At 44.6% G+C, this 21,367-nt stretch overlaps 1 protein-coding gene across 5 annotated transcripts in view; it reads left to right on the top strand.

Moving 5' to 3' along the window:
- The window catches only part of RPH3AL (rabphilin 3A like (without C2 domains)), a 959,424-nt gene that overhangs the window by 559,960 nt on the left and 378,097 nt on the right, over positions 1 to 21,367 (top strand). For all 5 annotated transcript variants that reach the window (XM_078679864.1, XM_078679866.1, XM_078679867.1 and 2 more), the window contains one exon: positions 16,541 to 16,627. In XM_078679864.1, coding sequence (XP_078535990.1) covers positions 16,541 to 16,627 — 87 coding nt within the window. The remainder of the gene's footprint in view (positions 1 to 16,540; positions 16,628 to 21,367) is intronic.

Below are 21,367 nucleotides of genomic sequence, written 5' to 3'. Positions count from 1 at the left end.
TGGCCATCTCTAAATTTGGTTGGCATGGTACCTTCACCATGGCGGGAGTAAGGTGCTCCGCCATGGCAGCACTACATACACCATCCACCAAAAGGCTAATCTGGCCCCACCAAGGTTAAATACACTTTTCTTATTATTTTGAACAGGATAGACCTCTTGCTGAAAGATGTAAAATGCAAGAAATACCATATACATCTTTCAACTTAATTCAATTCTACCACATATTATAAATCATATGTATATAGATACATATATGGATAATTGATATGTTTTGTACATATGCAGTCAGTACTAAATGAAACAACTGTTTATAAATGAAAAATTTGCACTGAGACATGACTATACAAACATAGGAAGTGCAGTTGGGGTACATAAGCATAAACGAATGAATGACTAACTATTGTTAAGTTAATTAAAACTTACAATTAAAAACAAGTAAGAATAAGTTATCACGTTGATTAACCCATTGCATGATCTGGACACAACAGTTCCGTCCTGAGCCACAGTGGTCATGTGCTGAGGATGGAACTGTTCTGTCCTCTGAACACAACCAGCACATTTCCTTTTTTTCCTTTTCAGCATCGGGAGCTGGGGAAGAGGTTCCCCAGCAGTCCGAGGCGTTTTTTTTCCAATGTAATGATAAGCGGCGCTCATGGCTCGCTGAAGTCATTACATTGAAAGTGAAAGGAGCCAATCGACTTATCCCACTTTCACTGCCTACGTGCTTGTAGGGCTACATCAGTTCCCTTTGCTAGTAGTTACCTGCTTGGGGATCTCCACAAGAGGGCGATCCCCAAGCAGGGATCCACTCCATTGGACACCAGGGATGGGGGAGCAGCCTCTTGGGTAAAGGCTTTTGCTCCCACAAATTAATTGTCCAGATTAGACTTTCTGCCCCCTGTGGGGGAGGATGCTGGTTATTACTTCCGATCTGCCCCCGGGGGGGGGGGGGGGGGGGGGGGGGAGAAAGCCCACTGGGCACCAGGAATTATTGTTTTGTTTTATAAAAGAGGGCTTGGGGCTGTCCACAACGGGCATGCCAATGCCCCCTCCCTGAACACTAAAGGGACAGTCTCCCCCCAACCTGAGGAGAGATGGGGGTTATTACCACCGATCTGCCCTCCGGACAAAAGTTTTTTTTTATAAGAGGCGTGGGCTTGCCACCCCCATAACAAGTGCTCACAGTTTTCTGCCTACAGGGGGCATATTGTGGCCCCTAATCTGCCCCCCCCCCCCCCCCAAGGGACTGTTGATTTCCTTTTGCAGGGGCTGGCCCCGAAGGTAAGGTATCATTTTTATCTGAAGACCAAGGGAATGCTGGGTGGTAGAACATTTGTGCCGGTGTGATGATCCCAGACAGAAATATAAGGAAAATATGATTTTTTTGCCAAATGTGAGGTTTGTGGGGGATTCGGAGTAGGAAAAGTTGAGGGATCCACGCAAGCCACATCTCCCTGGAATCCCCTCGGTGTCTAATTTTCAGAAAGGTCTGGGTTTGGTAGGTCTCCCTAGATTGCCGCCGAACTTTGGACCAAAAACGCAAGTGACCCCCTTGCACAACCAGGTCGTTGTTTGATCGATAAGTTTGATTCCCACACAATATGTTTTGGACTCCTCCCTGCCTGTCGTTGGCACATGGCCCACACAAGTGAGGTAAAATTCTTATCCGGAGACTTGGGGGAACGCTGGGTGATTTGTGATGGCACAGTAATCCCACAGCTTTGCCAAACAAAAATGTGAGGAAAATGTAATTTTATTAGCTAAATTAGAGGTTTGCAGGGGATTCTGTGTAAGAAAACTTTGGGGGATCCATGCAATTCACACCTCCCGGTGTCTAGTTTTCATAACTGTTTGGGATTGGTAGGTTTCCCTTAATGCACGCCGAGCCTAGGACCAAAACGCAGCTGACTCCCTCGCAAAGCCAGTTCTTTTTTGATTATTTTGAAATCTCCACAGTGTTTTTTAGGCCATTTCCTGCTGTAGGCACTAGGCCTACCCACACAAGTGAGGTACTATTTATGTTATGTTATGTTATGTTAATAACTTTTATTCAGCGCACAGATGCCCCAGCGAAGGGGCGTCCTGGCGCCTAATCCAGTACCACAACACAACAAAGCGCCGCTGAGAAGAAGGAGGATCAGTCAGTAGAGGTGAACAGATAGGTTTTGATCGCACGTCTGAAAAGAGTCAGGCTATCAAGGGCACGGATATGGACAGGAAGGGAGTTCCATAATCCAGCCGCCATAACTCGAAATGAACGGCCTCCCATTCTACTCAGTCTGAATCTAGGCATGTTCACTAAATGAAGAGATTCCGACCTGAGAGACCGCCTAGGGACATACGGGGAAACAAGACCCGTCAGGGCAGGAGGTGACGAAAATTTCAGGATCTTGAATGTCAGACAGAGCGCCTTAAATTTGATTCTCTGTCTGACCGGCAGCCAGTGAAGGGAGGTTAAAACTGCAGATACAGAGCACCGCCTCGGAAGGCCCACAATGGCCCGCGCAGCGGCATTCTGCACCCTCTGCAGTCTGGTGGCCTCGGCCTGATTAACACCAAGCAACAGAGCACTCCCATAGTCCAGCCGAGAAAGAATAGCGGCTTGGACCACCAGTTGCCGAGTAGGGGGGTCGAAAAATTTGAGGACTGGTCTCAGTCCTCGCAGAATACCATAGCAGGTAGCTGCGATCTTCTTAGTGTGGCTGGTGAAAGAGAGGTTGGAATCCAGCCAGAGACCTCGGGAGACCTGGGGGAATGCTTGGTGGGTGGAAGTTTGTGACTCCCCGCAGATTCCCGAACTTTCCATCACAGAAAGTGAGGAAAATGTTGTTTTTTTCTTGGGCAGAGTCTGAGGTTTGCAAGGTAATCTGGGCAACAGAACCTAGTGAAAGCCATACAAGTCACCTCATCCTGGATTCCTCTTGGTGTCTAGTTTTAACAAATATTACAGATTTACTAGGGTTCCTTAGATGCTGGCTGAGCTAGGGTCCAAAATTCACAGCTTGGCACATTGCAAAAAAAAGGGTCATTTTTTACTGAAAAAAATGTGATGTGTCCACGTTGCGTTTTGGGCCTTTTCCTGTTGCGGTCACTAGCCCTACCCACACTAGTGAGGTACATTTTTATCAGGAGACTTAGGGGAACAGTGTTATTACCAATTGACTTTTTAAGCATTTCTGCCTTCCAAATGTAAGATAGTGTGTAAAAAATACATGAATTTGAAAAATGTCCTCTAATTCACATGCTAGTATGGGTATCCACAAATTCGTAGATGTGAAAAGTAACCACGGCTTCTAAACTTTATATGTTGGCCCAATTATCACTCTTAATATTTTACCAAATGATCTGCTGTGTATCCAGTACACAAAGAAAAATCATTGCAAGACACAGCTCAGTTATTGGCTCTGGGTACCTCGGGTTCTTGGTGAACCTACAAATCCTATATATTCCGTAACAAGAAGGGTCCATCGGACATAACGATATATTGTTTTCAAAAATCTCCCATACTTTGAAGTTGTTGCATGTTTTTTTCTACTCAATTTCAATAGTTTTTCAATTCAACTGTTACTTTCTAAAGGAAAACCTAGACGAATCTACACTAAGGACAAAGAGCACTGACTTCGACCAATTAATCGCGAAACCAGAGTATCTCCCAAATATAGCAAGCACGTCAAGGAAACAGATCAGGGATTCCCTAGGAGTGGTGCGGTATAACAGGATGTCATCAGCGTATAGCGAAATTTTGTCCTCCCACTCCAGTGTCCAACGCAGCCCTCTGATCGACTGGTCCCTTCGGACCCACGCCGCCAACGGCTCAAGTGCCAGGGCAAATGCATACCTTGGATGTTAAAAGATGTCTGAAATTCTACATTTCACGTACTGTGTTCATCAGAAAATCTGATCAATTATTTATTTCCTATGGTGGGCAAAAGCCAGGAACAGCTGTGACAAAATCCACTATCGCAAGGTGGTTTACATCTACTATCCAATTCTGCCATTCTAAGGCTGGACATCCTTTATCCATGAAACACAAGGCTCACTCTACAAGGGCAGTGTCCTCATCTACTGCTCTTTTTTTTTTTTTTTTTAAACCTTTATTTGCAGCAATAGGATATACATTCGTGGGCCTACAACCAAGTCGGCCGGCCACAAGTCAAAAAGTGATCAAAAGTCGAAGTAAGCAACACAAGGCCAGCCGGCAGGCAAGCAAACATACGTAAAACATTGCAAAGGAAAGAACACGGCCCAATATCAGGAACAATGAAGGTCCATTTTATAATAAGGGGACAAGGCTCATGGCAGGTTCGTGGAGAATACGAGAAAACCCGATATACAGGAATACACCTTCGCCAAAATGAAAAGAAGGGGGGGGGAGGATGTGAAGACACGAGTTCAACGTAGCATAAAACAAATGCAAAATATATGATAAGCATACAAGTACTACCAGCATCTCATGCTCCCCACCCAATGATACGCTAACAAACGCAAGGAGAGCGGATAAACTGCACGAACTCAATCAACCCGCCATCCTAGCCTGGGGAAAAAGGGGGGAGGGAAGGGGGGGTAAGGGGGGGGGAAGAGAGGGAAAAATAAGGGGGAAACTGAGGGAAAGGATCCAATAAGGACAAGAACTGGGAAGAAGGGAAAAAGGAGGAACAAAAAGAAAGAAAATAGAAGGAGAAACATAACGTGCAAGAAGGGCGCCACCCCGGGCCAAGCATCCCGCGGCTAATAACACAGAAGAAAGTAAAAAGCTGGCAAGAAGAAGGGTATGGAAGTCGCGACGAAAAACATCAAAACTGATAAAAGCGGCATAGCAACAGACTCCAACCCACTCATGCCAGAGAAGTGAGGACAGAAGCGGCACCTCTGTAAAGGGATAGAAAAAGGGCCATAGAACCAAGAAAATAAACATCTGAAAGACCCCGCCCACCCGTCCCACCCCGCACCCCTGCAGAAGGCTACGGCCTACCCTCCAAACAGCGTGCCTGTCGCCCTAATCCGAAACCCGAAATATTCAAAAGAAAGAAAGAAGAATAAGGAGACAAAAAGAAAGGAAAAGAGGAAACATAAAACAAGAATAATATGAGAGAGAGGAGCCAGAGGATACAAACAAATACACTCGGCTGCGGCCCTCCCCCGACCATCAAATGAATAACTACCAGATCAACACTGCACCTTCACATACATCAATAACCCGCAGGGGAGGGGGGGAGGGGTAAAAGATTTCATTTTTTTTTTTTTTTTTTGTAAAGTCCCACAATATTGAGAATACAAGCGACAGTACAACGGACAGATAAACCAGCAATCTATCAATGTTGTGCAACTACCCCCAGCCCTTCCTAACCACGAAACCAGCCCAATAAAGAACAACATGGAGCAGACCATCCAATACAGAATAATCGTAATACTGACTAGGGTTACGGCAGTGACGCAGATTAGGGAGAGCCACCAAGCTAGTGGGATACAAAAATTCAATAAAACAAATCAATTGTAGCAGCAACAACAGGGCAGGCAAAAATAAGCAGGTGTCCAGTCTCGCAATTCGACAATGCAAAGGTACCCCTCCAGGACAAAGACACGAATCCATCGAAGCGGGAGCAAACAGCAGTCCACCACAGTTCCCAACTGCCCGGGAAGGAGCAGGTCTCCGCGTCATGTGCAAGTCATCGAATTCCGGCCGGTGAAAAACCGCAGGCTCAAAAACCACCGGCCCATCAAGCGGCCGAAGAACAGCGGCATCAACTCTTGGTACAGCCAGAGGGGGCGAAGCAATGGCGGCATCAGGCCGATAGGGGTGCATGAAAGAGCGTCGACCCAAAATGGCGGCGGGCCGCATGGAGCCGGTAGAAGCACCGGGAGCCAAGACAGCGTATAAGGACATCAAGGCGTCTAGGACATCTCCGAGCGTGGGCTCACGAGCACATGCCCAGGCCCCCGTGCAGTCCGGCCAGCAAAGTTCTTCGGTGCAAGGCGGAGCACCCCCCACGTTGCCGGTAGCCATCTTGTGAGTCTCGCCGCCCCGCACTCCACCGCGGGCCTCCAAACGGTTCCCAAATGTAGGACTTTACAGAACTCCGGAGGTTCCCAACAACGGCCTCACTGGCACAAAAAGGGTAGACGCTCGATGGGTGGGGGGGGGCCCCGTCCGAACAGCGGCGGGCCCCACAAGCGAGAGCCAAGCGCGGGGTCCAGGGCCGCCGGACAGAACAAAGGCGAAGGGACCCCTCCACACAGTCAGCCCCAACACATCTCGTCCCCCTCCAGCCGCACGGTCCGCAAATCGGGGCCGGTTCAGGATCCCCGGGGTATGCACACAACGGCTCCCACCAGTGGCTCACTCTCCCGGCCGGGGCCGGCAATCTCAGCACCACCGGTCGGGTCCCACAGGCGAGGTCCCGGTCTCGAACACCCGGAGGCCCCAATCTTCTCGAGGACACAACTGCGGACCCACAGCACGCAGGAGCTTCCGGACCAGACGGTGAGTAGGAGTAGATCGTTAAATTCCAATAGCTGTAGTGAAGTATCGTCGCAGTACAGGATAAGTTGCAGGATATTCGAGGTTGGCCGGAGGGCCGACGAAGCCGAGCTAAAAGGCGACCATTACGCTCTCGGGCTAGGCTCCTCCCCACTCTCTACTGCTCTTTTTGCTGGAGTACCTTTGGAGAAGATTTGCCGTGCTGCAACTTGGAAGAATGTGAACACTTTGCATTACTGTCTTGATCTGGCAACAGAAGCTGAAACAGCAGTGGGTCAAGCAGTGTTGCGAAACCTTTTTAAATAAGGTAAGCCTCTGTAAGGGGGTGATTATATCATTACATGTTGACATATTTATGGTTGTTTTTCTGTTTTTTTCAAACTGTGTCTCTCTTTGATATATAGATATGTTTATTTTAATGCATATGTATATGATACTTTCCCTTATTGGGGTTCAATTGCTGTACTGTATTACTGCAATGGTTTTTACGAGGTATCTATTGTCTTTTCTTATGATACCCACCATCCACTATACAACTAAGGATTGTTTACTGCTAACTATTCTGATTCTAAGCATGTGAATCTATGAAAGATACCCCAATACTGGATAAGAAAACGAGTTACTTACCTGTAACTTCAATTATCCAGTATTGGTATCTTTCATAGATTCACAGGCGACCCACCCACATCCCCGGAGAGGCTTACCTTATCGATATTGCATACTTACTGTCACTTGTGCTAAAAAAATCTGAGGGTTTACCTCTCTGTGGAAGGTTCTAAGAGGGTGCTGCAGCCTGATTGGCTGTGTTCCAAGTGTGGTTCTTTTTGCAAAAGGACTAAGATAGGCTAATGTAGTGACTTTGCTGTCCATAGTAGCCTAATATATAATGTTGTTATGAATATTAGGTATATGTTTTATTATACCGCGAGACTACCACCTCGTCGGCGGGGATGATTCTAAGCATGTGAATCTATGAAAGATACCAATGCTGGATAACTGAAGTTACAGGTAAGTAACTCGTTTTCTTCTTTCACCTGGTACCTGCAGTAAAGAAAAGGCAAATGAAATGTCTTACTATTTAACAAACCTCTAGTGTTGTCCTTCACAGGCTTGCCGTGCTTTTAGGCTGTCCCTAGTAATATATAGAGTCCGAATCAATGTTTGTGTGGACAAGAAAGTCCCTTCTTGAGACTATTTGTCATAAATGAACATTTGATTTAAAAACAAAAAAGAACAACAATCAGAAGTAGGTGACAAAATATGGGATTTCAACAGTACAAAAGACCTGTACATCAGGCATCTTCGCTATCAAAGTAATTTCCTGCCACATAATACAGTGGCAAAGCACTCTCAGGAATCAAACTACCAAGGGGGTGGGAAAGCTCAAAATGAGGGGAATTTATTAAATCCGTATTAAGAGAGAAGGAATGGAAAAAGAGGAATCAATGGATCCACAACAGGCCAATGCCTCTTAAAAGATGACCAAGACTAGAGTCTAGAGTCAGCCGGATGTTGTTACTGTATGTTCTTCACACCCAATAACCCTCTTGAGATGCCGCTATGTTGGGTTTCTTCCTCCCTATCTCCCACAGGGAAATATTTCTTGTTTCCTCTCTGACAGTACCAGGATGTTTTGGGGTAAGCGCGTTATGAACCCCAATGTCATTTTGCATTGTATTTCGAGAGCACGATCAGTATCTTAAACACAGATGCACTGGGGATTACAAAGAATCGATTCATTCGTGCTCTAGTATGAAATCTCTGCATCCCTTCAACCTTGCAAATGTCTATCATTCTAAAGTTACAAACAATGTGTAGTCTTTGAAGGTACATTCTATTGTAGCAAAAATAGTTTTTGAAAACATCAGAGGCTTGAAGAAATTAGGCCATATGGTCCACTTTAGGAAAGGTTGTTCGTAGTCAGGACACCAGAATTCACCGTATCCAAGGCATGGCAGACTTCGGGTAGAAATTGGCTGGTGCAGCGCTTTATAATCATGCGACAGATCCAACAAGGACTCGGGTAACTAGTTATGCCTTTGAACCCCTTTAGTCAGAGTCCTGCTTCGATGATGCCAGGTTGTCTGCCTGCCCTCTGAGTCTTTAATTAATTCTACAATGGCCCTTTGTGGCCTCTTCTCTAGTTTTTCCAGTTTCTTTGCCACATCTTGCTTGAAATCCCAGTCTGACTTCCATGGGGCGAGATTGGCCAAGTCCACTTCCTCAATAATTGGCTCTGGTTTCGCTGGTTTATTCACTTTCCCTTCCACTGAAGCTGGTTTTGCCTTTGGCTCTTGCCTCTGTTTCAGGTGTATAGTTTCTCAACTTAATCTCCCTGATACTGAACCCATCTTCCCCGTTTTCTATGAACTGCTGATTTTCAGGCCGACCATCATCTTTCGTCTTGAGTTGTTTGCTGTTCAACGCTTTCAGTCTCTATTTTCGATGCAAAGCTTTTAGACCTGGGCTAGGTTTGTGAAGTCGTGCTGCTTGGAGCTAAGCGGCGTGCTGAAAAAACTCAACCACGCTACGCGGAGTTCGGCGAGCGGCGGTGTCCGGTATGTCGCGCTGACTTTCAGTGCCAGGAGTTTCTCCCATGCTGTAAAATCGGCATGAATTGCTGCACCAGAGAGCGCTGCTCCTTTCTGCTGCTAGAGTATATTTTCTACTCAAGCAACAGCTTCCTCAACGTGAGTGGCAGCTTTCTCAACGCCAGGGGTACCGACCGTCGGTGTTCAAAGATCTCACTGGGAGGAGGTCTAGCGCACAATGTTTCTCACTCGCCAAGTTGTTGTTGGCGAGCTGTGCAAGAGAAAAAAAATCTGCTCCGGGTAGCGGAGTTTTTCCGAACTCTGCATGGAGTGGGCAAAGGTCTGCGAACTCTGCCAGCAGAGCAGAATTCTTCACCCACCCCTAAAAGCTATCTCATCCAGCTTCCTACCTCCACATCCACACCCTGGAGCACGCTAAAGGAGCTTGACGAGTTCCGACGGACCTTCTATTTCATTGGCAGACCTAGAAGTTGTGAAATCTCCCACTCTTGTGATAGGTCGTATGCAAACGCACTCCACAATTATGACATATACCTAAGGGTCGGAGTGGAACAAAAAAAGGACCGTGCACCAAAATAAAAGTAGCCCCCATTAGCGAACAAGATGGCTAAAAAAGTTCCCTGCATTTGAAAATCAGACCAGTTTTGAACTTGTAAGACCCACACACTGCTTAAAAAAAAAAAAAACGCACACACACTGATCTGTCAAACCAAGCCCATCGGGCTCTTCTTTATTGGCCTGTAGGACAGTTCGAATCTGCCTCAGTGTCCAACTCAATAACAAAATATTTCTCTGCAGATCCGTAGTTGACTTGTACCTTGGGTGAGGTATTTGGTTCTGCTCTTTCCGATTGTTCAGCAGACACTGCAGTAAGTTTTTTTATCTTATAAGTAAAATAAAGAGCGTGGAAAATTAATTGGAGCTCTGCATCCTCATTATCCAAAATAACCTGTGTCTGTATGTCTGCTTTAGTTTCAGCAGCATCAGGAGGGAATGCTTGCATTCAAATTATCTACAGATTAGCAAGTGCGAGCAATTAACACATAGACTGCGAACAGATTGAAGGCAGCAGCAAGGTGGGATGTTGTGGCCTGCAGCTATGCATTAATCACAGGAGATCATCACTTTCTGCTGCTGCTGAATATTAAAACCATCGTCTTGGCTTACTTTTTTAACCTCGATTAAACCTAGCAGTAGATATTCGAATGGCTTTTTGCCCGTTGGGACTGCTAGCCATTACTTTAGCCACATACTAAAATGTCAGGAAACATGCTTTCAGCTATGAACAACTTTGACTAAATTCTCACGGTAAATAATTACGACGCCACTTTTAATAGATCACCTTTAGGAAATCACACTGATGTGTTACCCTATCGCTTTTCATATTGAGACCCAAATAAATGATTGTGACCTGTCAGTCATATGGTTGCCATGAGCTTATAGCACAATCAACATGTAGTTTTGTAAGATAGCACTCAGTGTCTGCAAAAGTGATTGCACAACCTCTTCATTTGTAGGAACTTAACACTTAATATTGGGCTTTAAAGCATGAACATTCCTGGCATTATCTTGTGCCTTTAGAGGTATGAACTCCATCTTACCTTCTGCCCATAGGATTCATTTCACCAGTTTCATGAAGAGGGCCATAGAGATGCGCCTGTTCATCTGGGAAGACCAAGCCCATGCTCCCAAGCCCACCCTTGTTTCTTATCCCCTCATCTTTCCCTTCTCACTGCTCCGTCCATCTCTCAAAGCGTTGGAGAATGTTGTTCATCCAGAGCACTTTCCGATGGGCAGGTAACAATCCCCGGGTACCATCTTCAGTGCGCGGGCCCTGGTTATCCAATTCCAAAATGTGCCAGTTTTGCACTTTTTTCATGTAAAATACTAAAGGCCAGGCTGGTTCGGTGACAAATCCCTTCATGACCTTTGCCCCTTTGGAGTTTCAGCATTTTCTTACTTTGAAACAATTGTCCACGATACCAGAAAGTGTGTTCTTTCTGTATAGACATTCATCCAAGACATGACAAGGGCACTCGGGCCAGCATGCTGGTGGTATTTTCACTGGGGATTTCCCTTTGATGCTTTTACAGCCCAACATAAAACATGGAAATATGGTTCTTGTGATCTACTGCCCTGCACTATCATAATTTGCTTTTATAGTCACAAACCAGTTTTGTTCATCATGTTACATGAAGTCCTTACACCAGGCTAGATCCTGGGGAGCTGTATTTCCCATCTTTGTGCCAGATGCCAATCATACATGGCCATGTAACAAAACATGTGTGACCATCTAGAGTGCCGCTCTAAGATCTGCAGTGAAGGCATGAAATCCTTAAACACAGCTGGTATCCAACTGTGCTGCCAAATGTCAGAAAGGCTGAGCAAAGGTGGTACCTTCAGGTGTGGGCATCTTCATGCACGGTGGGTGCTCAGAACTTGGAGTCATCATTCTTGGAGGCCTTCTTTACAACTGGGAGGGTTCTGCACCAGATAGTCTGTCCCATCATAGTCACAGTAGCCTTGACCTAGTGAGAACTGACCATAATAAATACATGCAGGACATAGGAGCAGATAGTTCCTGAGAAACCATGAAGGCTGGTTCTTTCAAGGTCCTCTGGGAGTGATGCAGGCCAGCGACCACAGATATTGATTTCCCAGGGTTTGTGACTTCTACGTTCACTCTGGACTCATTTGAAAATCTATGACAATGAGCCTGACAGTAACAATACTATCCCGATAGACCGGAGTTGGCTTCTTAGAGTTCTCCAGCAACTGCACCTGAAGTGGCATCTGAAGAACCGGTGCAGTCCTAGCCTAGCATATGCGAAATGTTCTACACATGGGACACTCATTTACAGTGCAGTCTCAGAAGGAGACACACTCCTTTGTGATTTATGAAGCAGCATATCAAGGGTAGATTCTTCAAAAATAAGTAGATAAGTATAGCAGTTGGTGGTAGATGTACTGCAGTGCCTATCAAACACATCTATGTCTCTGGATTCTCTGATAACTGTGTTTCCACCCACCAAGGATCCGCTGAGCCAGTCCTAAACTTAATTGAATTCAAAAAAATGTTTTCCTCCTCTTCTCCTATTGCTATACCTTCCAAGTTTTACAACCAAGAAAATTGAATCCATGACGTGTTACATTCTATGGATTATTTATTTCTACAACAGGAGTGGATTATCATACATTTGTAGAAGGCAACTTTGGATCTACTTATATGGTTTCCTCCTATATGCGACAAGTATATGATCTTTGCTAGTTAATGTACCCGATCTTGATTTATTTATATTTTGATGGAACTCATTGATTAAATGCTCTTTTAGTTAAACACCTACTGTCCTATCTAGTTTTATGTTAACATTCATTGTACTATTGATTAAGTTGACATGTCTTTATACTTAGACACATGAATAACCTCTACATCATTTTCAGTACACACATATTAATGTAAATATCTCATTATATACTGATAACCAAGCTCACGAGGTAATTGGGTCGCTCTTATTTTCCTTCTATGCAATATGGGCCATCTTTAACCTGTCCTGCTTTATTTATCCAATAAATCGGATTTATTTATCAAATAGCAACTTGCATGCTGCGACACACAGGGCCATCTGTGGAATCACAGCAGTGAAAATTACAAGTTGCAGAGTCCAAAGTGCTGTTGGCTAAAAAAGCTGGGATGGCTTTAAAATGGCTCACCTGGCAGCCATGCAGTACTTCTTATCTGCCTTACTTTTTAATCGCCCTGCTTTTTCGTTGAGGCGGGAAGAGACCAATAGAATAATAGTGACAAGTGTTGGGAAGGGAGATGTTGGAGTGGAAACATCTGCACCAAATGGAAATAGAGTTGTAAGAAAAGAAGTATAGTAACGTTAACATAAAGTGTTTGCATTCTTCAACTATTTCAAGATATGTGGCTAGTAACTTTCATCTCAAAAGGTTGCACTGTGGTTAATATGAGATCTCTGCTAGAAGGCTCTTATCGCCTTCTCACATAATCTGAATAGAGCCAGCGTTTGAGATTTTTCTTGTGTTGCCTTTCCTGTGTACAGAGCTCTTCATTTGACTCTTCTTTGTAGATCTAACCGAGATGTGAGCTTCTTGTTCTTTATTTACTAGAGATGTGGTGTTTGTTTAAGATTTCTCTGCCTTTGGACTTTGTCTTTTTATTCAGATTCCACTCTTTTAGTTGCTTCTATATAATAAAGCCTAAACTTCTGCACGGGGACAAATTAATTGGATACTTCACATATTTAAAATTGTAATGTTTCTTTTTTATAATCTGTTTTTATTAATTTTTACATTGTGGCAAGTCAAACGTGAGCTTCACATATACATCAAACCGGTGCTAGTTAAAGTTGCTTTGTACATACATCCGCTGATCAGGTCCACAGCATTATATGCATAAAGTACAGACATATTATCAGTTCACCATACAGTACGTATTTTCCGCTTTGATAGTCTTTTATTTTTCACTTTTGAAGCTGCTCGATCCCTCTAAGGCGAATATAACTTGCGCTCTAATTCCCTATTCTGTCAATGATTATTCATGCAAACAGGTTAAACTATGGAGTGGGGGTGGGTTATAATGTAACAGTAACAAATAATACATAGTGGGGTTTGATCTAGGCTTCGAAATTAACACTTGGGCGCCCTGGTTATTCTGTTTTATGAAGGTAAAAATGTGTGGCAAGTGTTTGTCTTGGTTGGATTGTGAGGGGTCCGCCTGTCGTTGTTGTGTGTTCTATCTGCTCTATATCTTAGTCAGCATCTTGATTTATTCTTGTTGTGTATCTCTTCATATTAAGTCGTTACTGTTGTTGGAGGTGAGGTGAGGTGGGTGTCGGTTAACCGGATTGGACCCAACAAGCCTTGGCAACAGCAATCCATGCAGAACGCAGAGATTGGCTTTGGTGCAGACCAGCAAGGTCTGAGGGACTCACCCTTTAGAGGGGAGTCAGGGCACGTCCGAAGCCACCAGGAAAGCCCCAGAAACAGAAGAATTACCTTTGTGGGGACCCACCAGTCGACGGACCAGGGATCGCAAAGGGGCCTCGAGCAGAAATGCAAGAAGCGGGCTCACGGAACACTCATGGAGTGTAGGCCCACAAACTTCAGTGCAGATGGTGCTCGGCGCGTGGACTACAAGTAGCCCAATGCAGAACTTCGGGAAAGCCCAGGAAGCTGATGCACTAGCAAATGTGCATGGTGTCCAAGAGTTCTGGTTCCACGTCACTTGTGAGGGCTGCGGGTCTCAGCTTTGCTGGGATCTCGTGTCGGCCTCTGAGAAGTCTAGAAGTCCAAGTCCTGAGTTGCAAATCTGTCGGGATTCGGCGGGAGCCTTGGAAATGCAGACCGGCAAGATGCTTCTTTGGTGCCTGTTTGAACAGGGGAGTCACTCCTTAACCCCAAGGGAGATTCTTCCGTCTTCTAGTCGATGTAGAATGTCGAAGTTCCAGGATATATGTTGCAGAGTTTCGTCCAGGTGTAATCTGAAGTCCTAAGGACTGGGCTCCCATACTTATACTAAGTTAGGGGGTTGGACATACTCTGGAGACCCACCTATGGGAGGATCCAAGGAGGACGTGGCTACACCCCTTTGCCTTTGTCCAGTTTCATGCCAGAGCAGGGGCTGAGTGCCCCTGCAACCGGTTTGAACTGGGATATGCACAGGGACACCAAGTGTGCCCCCAGCACTGTTTGAAAAGCATTCTATGAATGCACCCACCCAGCCCCAATACACTAAAGCCTGTCTGGGAGGTGGTTACGCCTCCCTGTCACAGGAAACCTATTGTCCAGGTCTCCCCTGCCAGAGTTTCGCCCAGCAGCAGGAGGCCAGACTCGTGTCTGGTTGCAGCATCCATTTTGTGATGCTGGGGCTCTTTAAAACTATTACCGGTTAGGTCAGTGTGTACATGTCTCTCCTTCTAGAAGGGTGGAATTCTACCCCCGCCGCCAGGGCTGGCGGGAGGGAGGGTCGGATTCCAAAGTGTTTGACACCAAACACGACATGTTTCCTTGCAACCATTCCAAAGTTGTTAGCATTTACTGTGAGGTTATAATGCACTTAAGAGTATATGGTCTGGCTGCATCACAGAACAGTTACAGAGAATAGATTCCGGAAGCTGCAGAGGGGTCCTGCTCATTCATGGGCACCCTCTCACACAAAACCAAGCACTCTGCCTTCAGGATTTATAAGGCCTGCGGTAGGAGTGACTTATAGGTTTATATATGTCAGTGATTAAAGGTAGATATAGGTAACCAATATCTTAGTAAGGGGTGCATGCACCACCTTAACCCAGACTGCAGTAGCAGACCTGTGGTGCCATTTCGGAAGGCTTCCCAAGTGTGGCATAATACATGCTTCAGCCCCTGGTAGGCCTCTGGGGTACCTATGCCCTTAGTGCCTACGGTACCATATACTAGGGACTCACAAGGGTTACCCAGTAACCAATCTGGAGTGTACCTAATGTACATGCAATCTTTTTAGAGAGGAAGCAGCTAGGCTTAGGTCCTGGTTAGCAGGGCCCCAGCCAGACTAAAGTCGAAAAACAGTGAAACACCAGCAAAAAGTGGGGGTAACCATAGTAAGCAGATCCTACTCTCTTACAGGGGGCATCCCGGTCTGGTCTGTCTGCACACCTTTACCAGTTCCGACATATAAGGGCCTGTTTTTACCCGTACTGTTGGCGTGTCAGAGTAGTCGAACCATGCTAAGGAAATAGTCCCCTAATTTGTATTTTTCTAATGCTGACTAAGTCTGGTATTTACATGTTGAGCCAATGTATGGTGGCCCAAGGAGGGCCACCATACATTGTTATTCCTGGTATCTCCGGGTAGAATCTGAAAACTGGAGACTCATACTCAATCAGAGCACGAGCAGCAGTATGAACTTCTAACCGTGCCAACCTTACCTGTCCTATTTGTGTCCTAGTTCAGGTTTTCTTCCTTCTGTGATACTGATATATTGGAGAAACATAGGGAAGCCATACATTGAATCTAAACTAAGGCGGTGAAGAAAGATTTGGATGCAGTGATGAAAAGCAATGGGCTTAAAGCAGTTTTGAGAAGCTCATGGGAAATAGTACAGAATACATCAAAGTTCTTTAATCTATGTCTGGCAAGTGGACCAAGATGTATTTAATTCACAAACTAAGCTGAAATATTTCCATGATAAAATTGTCTCGCTAGTGACCCATAATTTCATGACAATGATCACTTACCTTGACCACCATGCAATACAGAATGTGTCATTATCTCTTAAACTTTGAAAAATATACATGCCCTTTGTAGTCTCTCTTGAATAATGGCACAGCACTATCCACCAGAAAATGTCTGTATCCCATTTAAAGAAACGCAAATGTTTGTTCAGTTTTAGAAATCTCCATTTTGAAATTTTAGCTCTAATGGAAGCTGGAAGTTTATGATGATTTGATATATTACTGTAAGCCAACACTCTATTTACATGTTACCTACCTTTCTTTGCCTTCCTTTTTAGAAAGTATGCACCAAATGTGGAATTGAAACCCTTGGCAGCCAGAAGCGACCGCTGTGGCTCTGTAAAATCTGCAGCGAGCAAAGGGAGGTAAGAACAATTAGTTAAGGATAATCAGCTCTGAAAAGTTCCTTAGTGCTAGATGCAAGAGGATTAAATCTAGTATCTTGGAAAAAATGTGTTTACTTGGGATCATGCATTGACATTTACATAACCGCATTCCACTACCCCACAGCTATTTTTAACTTGTTTTAGTGTAGAGATTTGGAAGGCCCTTATGTAGCGACTGGCCAGCTGTAATTTGTTCCACCAGGACACTGGACGGATGTGCACCTATACCCTGGAGGAGTGCAGCCCACCATATTTACAGTTCCTAACTAGGGAGGCGAAGATTTTTGTGCCAGCAAGTGAGCTAAAGAATGATAATGGATTAAACCCAGATCAGTTGACTGGGGGTGAGTGTTTGATTTGCTCAAATGCTCCGTCCATTATCCCCTTTGGTAGCAGCAAGGCCGCCATCATGGCGGCTCCACTGGAGCTTTGTTGAACAGGCCCCAGGTTCAATGCGCCTGCTCTGGAAAGTTTTTTTCTTTTGCAATAACAAACTGCCAGAGCTTGAGCTTGTGATTGAAATACAAAATTACCAATGGCCTAACAAGCTGGTATTCCTAACAAGCTGAGATTTTCCTCACAGTACGTGCACGTAATTTTGTTTCCCTGTGTGTCATCACCAGGTTTTCCATGGTGGCATTGAATATGAAAATGTTACAGTGGAACTTCTACCCTAAGTGGGGCGTTTTTTCTGAAATAATTAACCCAATGTCAGACACGTGTGGGTGAAAGGTTTCAGCTTGCATAGCCAGGGCTTTTTTTTTCTTTTCAGATTGATATTGCGCAAACTCGACCCGAAGGAATTGAAGCACTTTGCATGAGCACCGGTTACGAGGACACATTCATTTTCTTTTTTTTTTTGTTTTTTTGTTGAAGGCACGGGGAGATTAACTCCTTCCATGCGCACGACAGCCTGGAGCCGTCGTGCGCAATGGTGCTTGTGTGCGCACGGCGGCTCCCTGCCGTCATGGCACATGGCCCCAGAAATCCCTCTGGTGCAGGCACCAGAAGGATTTCTATTTTTCCCCAGTGACCTCGGGAGCTGGGGAAGAGCTTCCCCAGCTCTAGAGGCTCCCCCCTCCCCTTTTCAGTGAAATGACGACCAGCGCACGTTGCGCTGACATCATTTCACTGAAACTGAAAATGAAATGAGCCTTTAGGCACATTTCAGTTTCACTTCCTACGTGCTCAGGGGTCTATCTCAGCCCCCTGAGCAAGGGGAGAATCTTCCCTTTCCAATGGTACCCCTCCCCAGTGCCCCCCCCCCCCCCAGGGGTTAGAAAGCCCACTAGACACTGTTGTCTTTGCACAGTTTTTTATCATACTGTGTTGCGCTGCTATTTTTTTATCTTTGATTGCTCTTGTATTAATTCAAGTTGTTATGATAACCGCATATTTGCATTTCCCTCACCATGTTACTGATACCATTTATAACAGTGTCATCTAAGGGAGCTGTTGTTCTATATACCTGACTTCCTTTTATAATATGATTATTAATATCCCTGATTTTGCCTAACTACAAGTTCTTGTTATTTGTTATTATTTTCAGTTTTTTACTGAAACATTTTAATGTAACTATTATATGCTGATGTTTTTATTCACCTCTGCTTTTATGGATATCGTGTATCCGAATAAAGATTGTTTGAATTGAATTGATAGTCAATTTTGATGTTGCCTCAATACTTTTTGGGCCCTTACCTGTCGCGGGTACTTGACCCACCCACACAAGTGAGGTACCATTTTTATCGGGAGACCTGGGCGAACACTCAGTGGTAGGAAAGTTATGTCAGCCCGGGGAAGCCACAACTTTCCCACACACATGTGTGGAAAAAGTGATTTTTTAGCTAAATTTGAGGTTTGGTGGGGATTCTGGGTAGGAAAACGTTGGGGAATCCATGTAAGCCATACCTCGCTGGAATCCCGCGGGTGTCTAGTTTTTAGAAATGTGTGGGTTTGGTAGGTTTCCCTAGCTGGCCGCCGAGCACGGGGCCAAAAACCTCACCCCCTTGCAAGACCAGGTCATTTTGGGCCATTGCCTGTTGTGGGTACTTGGGCCTCCACATGTGTGATTTTTATCGGGAGACCCGAGGGAACGCTGGGTAATAGGAAATTTGTGGCAGCCCGGTGATGCCACAACTTTTCCACACAAAAATGCTTGGAAAAATGTATTTATTTCAGCTAAATTTGAGTTTTGCAGGGGATTCTGGGTAAGAAAACATTGGGGAATCCACACAAGCCATACCTTCCTAGCATCCCCCAGGTGCCTAGTTTTCAAAATTGTATAGGTTTGCTCGGTTTCTCTAGGTGCCGGCAGAGCTAGGGTTCAAAAACTACAGCTAGCCAAAAAAAGAGTTATTTTTCGCTGTGAAAATGTGGTGTTTCCACCTTGCAATTTGGGCCGTTTCTTGTCGCGAGCACAAGGCCCACCCACACAAGTGAGGTACCATTTTGCTCAGAAGACTTTGGGGGACGCAGGGTCGGTGGAAATTTGTGGATCCACGCAGATTCCAGAACTTTCCAGCACAGAAATCTGAGGAAAATTTAAAAAAAATGTATAAGTTTGCTAAGTTTCCCTAGGTGCCGGCAGAGCTAGGGTTCAAAAACTACAGCTAGGCACTTTGCAAAATAAGGGTAATTTTTCACTCTGAAAATGTGGTGTGTCCACCAGGCGTTTTAGACAGTTTTCTGTCGCGGGCACTACGCCTACCCACACATGTGAGGTACCATTTTTCTCGGAAGACTTAGGGTAGCACAGAATTGGAGAGCAACTGTGATTACCTATTGACTTTCGATGCATTTCTGCCTTCCAAATAAAAGACAATGTGTTAAAAAGAAGTCATTTTGAAAAATGACCTATAATTCTCATGCTAGTATGGGTACTCCCAATTTCGGAAATGTGCAAATATCTACTGTTTTTAAATTCTATATTTTGTTCCCATTTCAGAAATAAATAGGTGTCTTTCATACCAATTTTTCCATGTATACATTTTCCCAAAATAATTGCTATATACCCGGTAGATAATAAAAAAAATTGCAAGATGCTGCTCAGATATTGGCTCTGGGTTCGTTGGGTTCTTTGTGAACCTACAAGACATGTATATCCCCACAACCAGAAAGGTCTAGCAAATGTAACAGGATATTGGTTTTATACAGCTGTCATAATTAGAAGAAGTTACAGGTGAAAACGTTGACACAAATGGCTGATTAATTCAACTAATTTTCAATGTTTCCTATATTTAACTGTTAGTTTCTATGAGGAAACCTTGAAGGATCTACACAAATGACCCCTTGCTGAATTCAGAATGTTGTCTACTTTTCTAAAATGTATAGCTCTCCAGGATTCATTATTGCTTCCATACCCATGTCTACCATTAACTGGAAGGAGGTTGAAAGCACAATAAATAGCAAAAATAGGCTATGTCCCAGAAAAATGCCAAAACTGTGTAAAACATGTTGGTTTTCCGACAAAAGCCTGCTTGCCCCTGTAAGCTGGGAAGATGGTGATTTCAGCACCACAACCCCCCTTTTGATACCATTTACAGGGAAAAAGCAGACGCTTTCATCTGGAGCCCTTTTTTCCCATTTGTCTCAAAAGAACGGAAATTTAGCTGTATTTTGGCTAATTTCTGGGTCCCCTCGGGGGGAATCCACAAACCCTGGGTATCTTTAGAATCCCCATGATGTTAGAAAAAAAGACCGCAAATTTGGCTTGGATACCTTATGTGTTCAGAAAGTTACAGGGGCCTAAGCGCGAACTACCCCGAATAGCCAAAAAAAGAAGGCTTAGCACAGGGGAGGGGGGGTGGGGGGGAGGAGGCCTAGCTGCGAAGGGGTTAAGTGATTTGCCCAGAATCACAGGATGTGGATGTGACCCTGAGGCTCGAACCTTGGTTTCCAGCACGAAAGTCGGCAGTCTAGCCGACGGACCACATCCTCTCCCTAGGCTTTGCCATTAGAAACATGACGGTCTCCAGACTCTAACTAGAAAGGGCAAATTATTCATTGTAAGCATACATATATATCAGCTTCTGAAAATGTCAACAAAACTTTAAGTACCCACAGCTCAGCATATTGTCCAACAGAGTACTTCTTAGTATGCAGATGTTTTCCCATACACATTTTGCTATATTTTGGAGGATTCTGTATACGGTCCAGTCCAGTCCAACAAGCTTTATTCGACAGTTGTCATAAAAGCATTACAGTTAAAAATATATTGTGTAAAAATAGAGTTAAAATTTACACAAGAATTAAAAAATTTAAAATTCATTACAATAAGGAGATTTCATCATGTTAAAATACATCAAGTGTTCAGGAGGAAGGTAATCATTCAGTAACCTATCCCTTTAGGTTTTTATTTCTAATGATCCAGGCCCATCCTAAAAATTTCGCCACAGCTATATATATTAAAGGACTTGGGTTGGTACAGATGATTCTAACAGCCACTATTCCACTCCGAGTGCCCAGCAGTTTAGCCATAGGCCGCAACCAGACTCTGCGTGGAGCAGAGTATGCAGGGCACACAAAAAGTAGGTGACTAACTGTTTCTTTAGAATCTAGGCAAGAAGGACAAGAGGTGCTTCCTCCATTTGACCACCTGGATGTGAATGCTCTGACAGGGATGCTACCGAGTCTCAGTTGAAAATAGAGCTTCCTATCCAGTGGCTTCGTTATGTCGTGCCAGAATGACTCTAAGCGAGTCTCATCCTTGAACTCCATAAA

Source organism: Lissotriton helveticus, chromosome 3_1 (genome assembly GCF_964261635.1).
Source record: "Lissotriton helveticus chromosome 3_1, aLisHel1.1, whole genome shotgun sequence".
Taxonomy (NCBI): domain Eukaryota; kingdom Metazoa; phylum Chordata; class Amphibia; order Caudata; family Salamandridae; genus Lissotriton; species Lissotriton helveticus.
The sequence above is the reverse complement of the archived record's forward strand: the minus strand, read 5'-3'. Positions and strand labels throughout refer to the sequence as shown.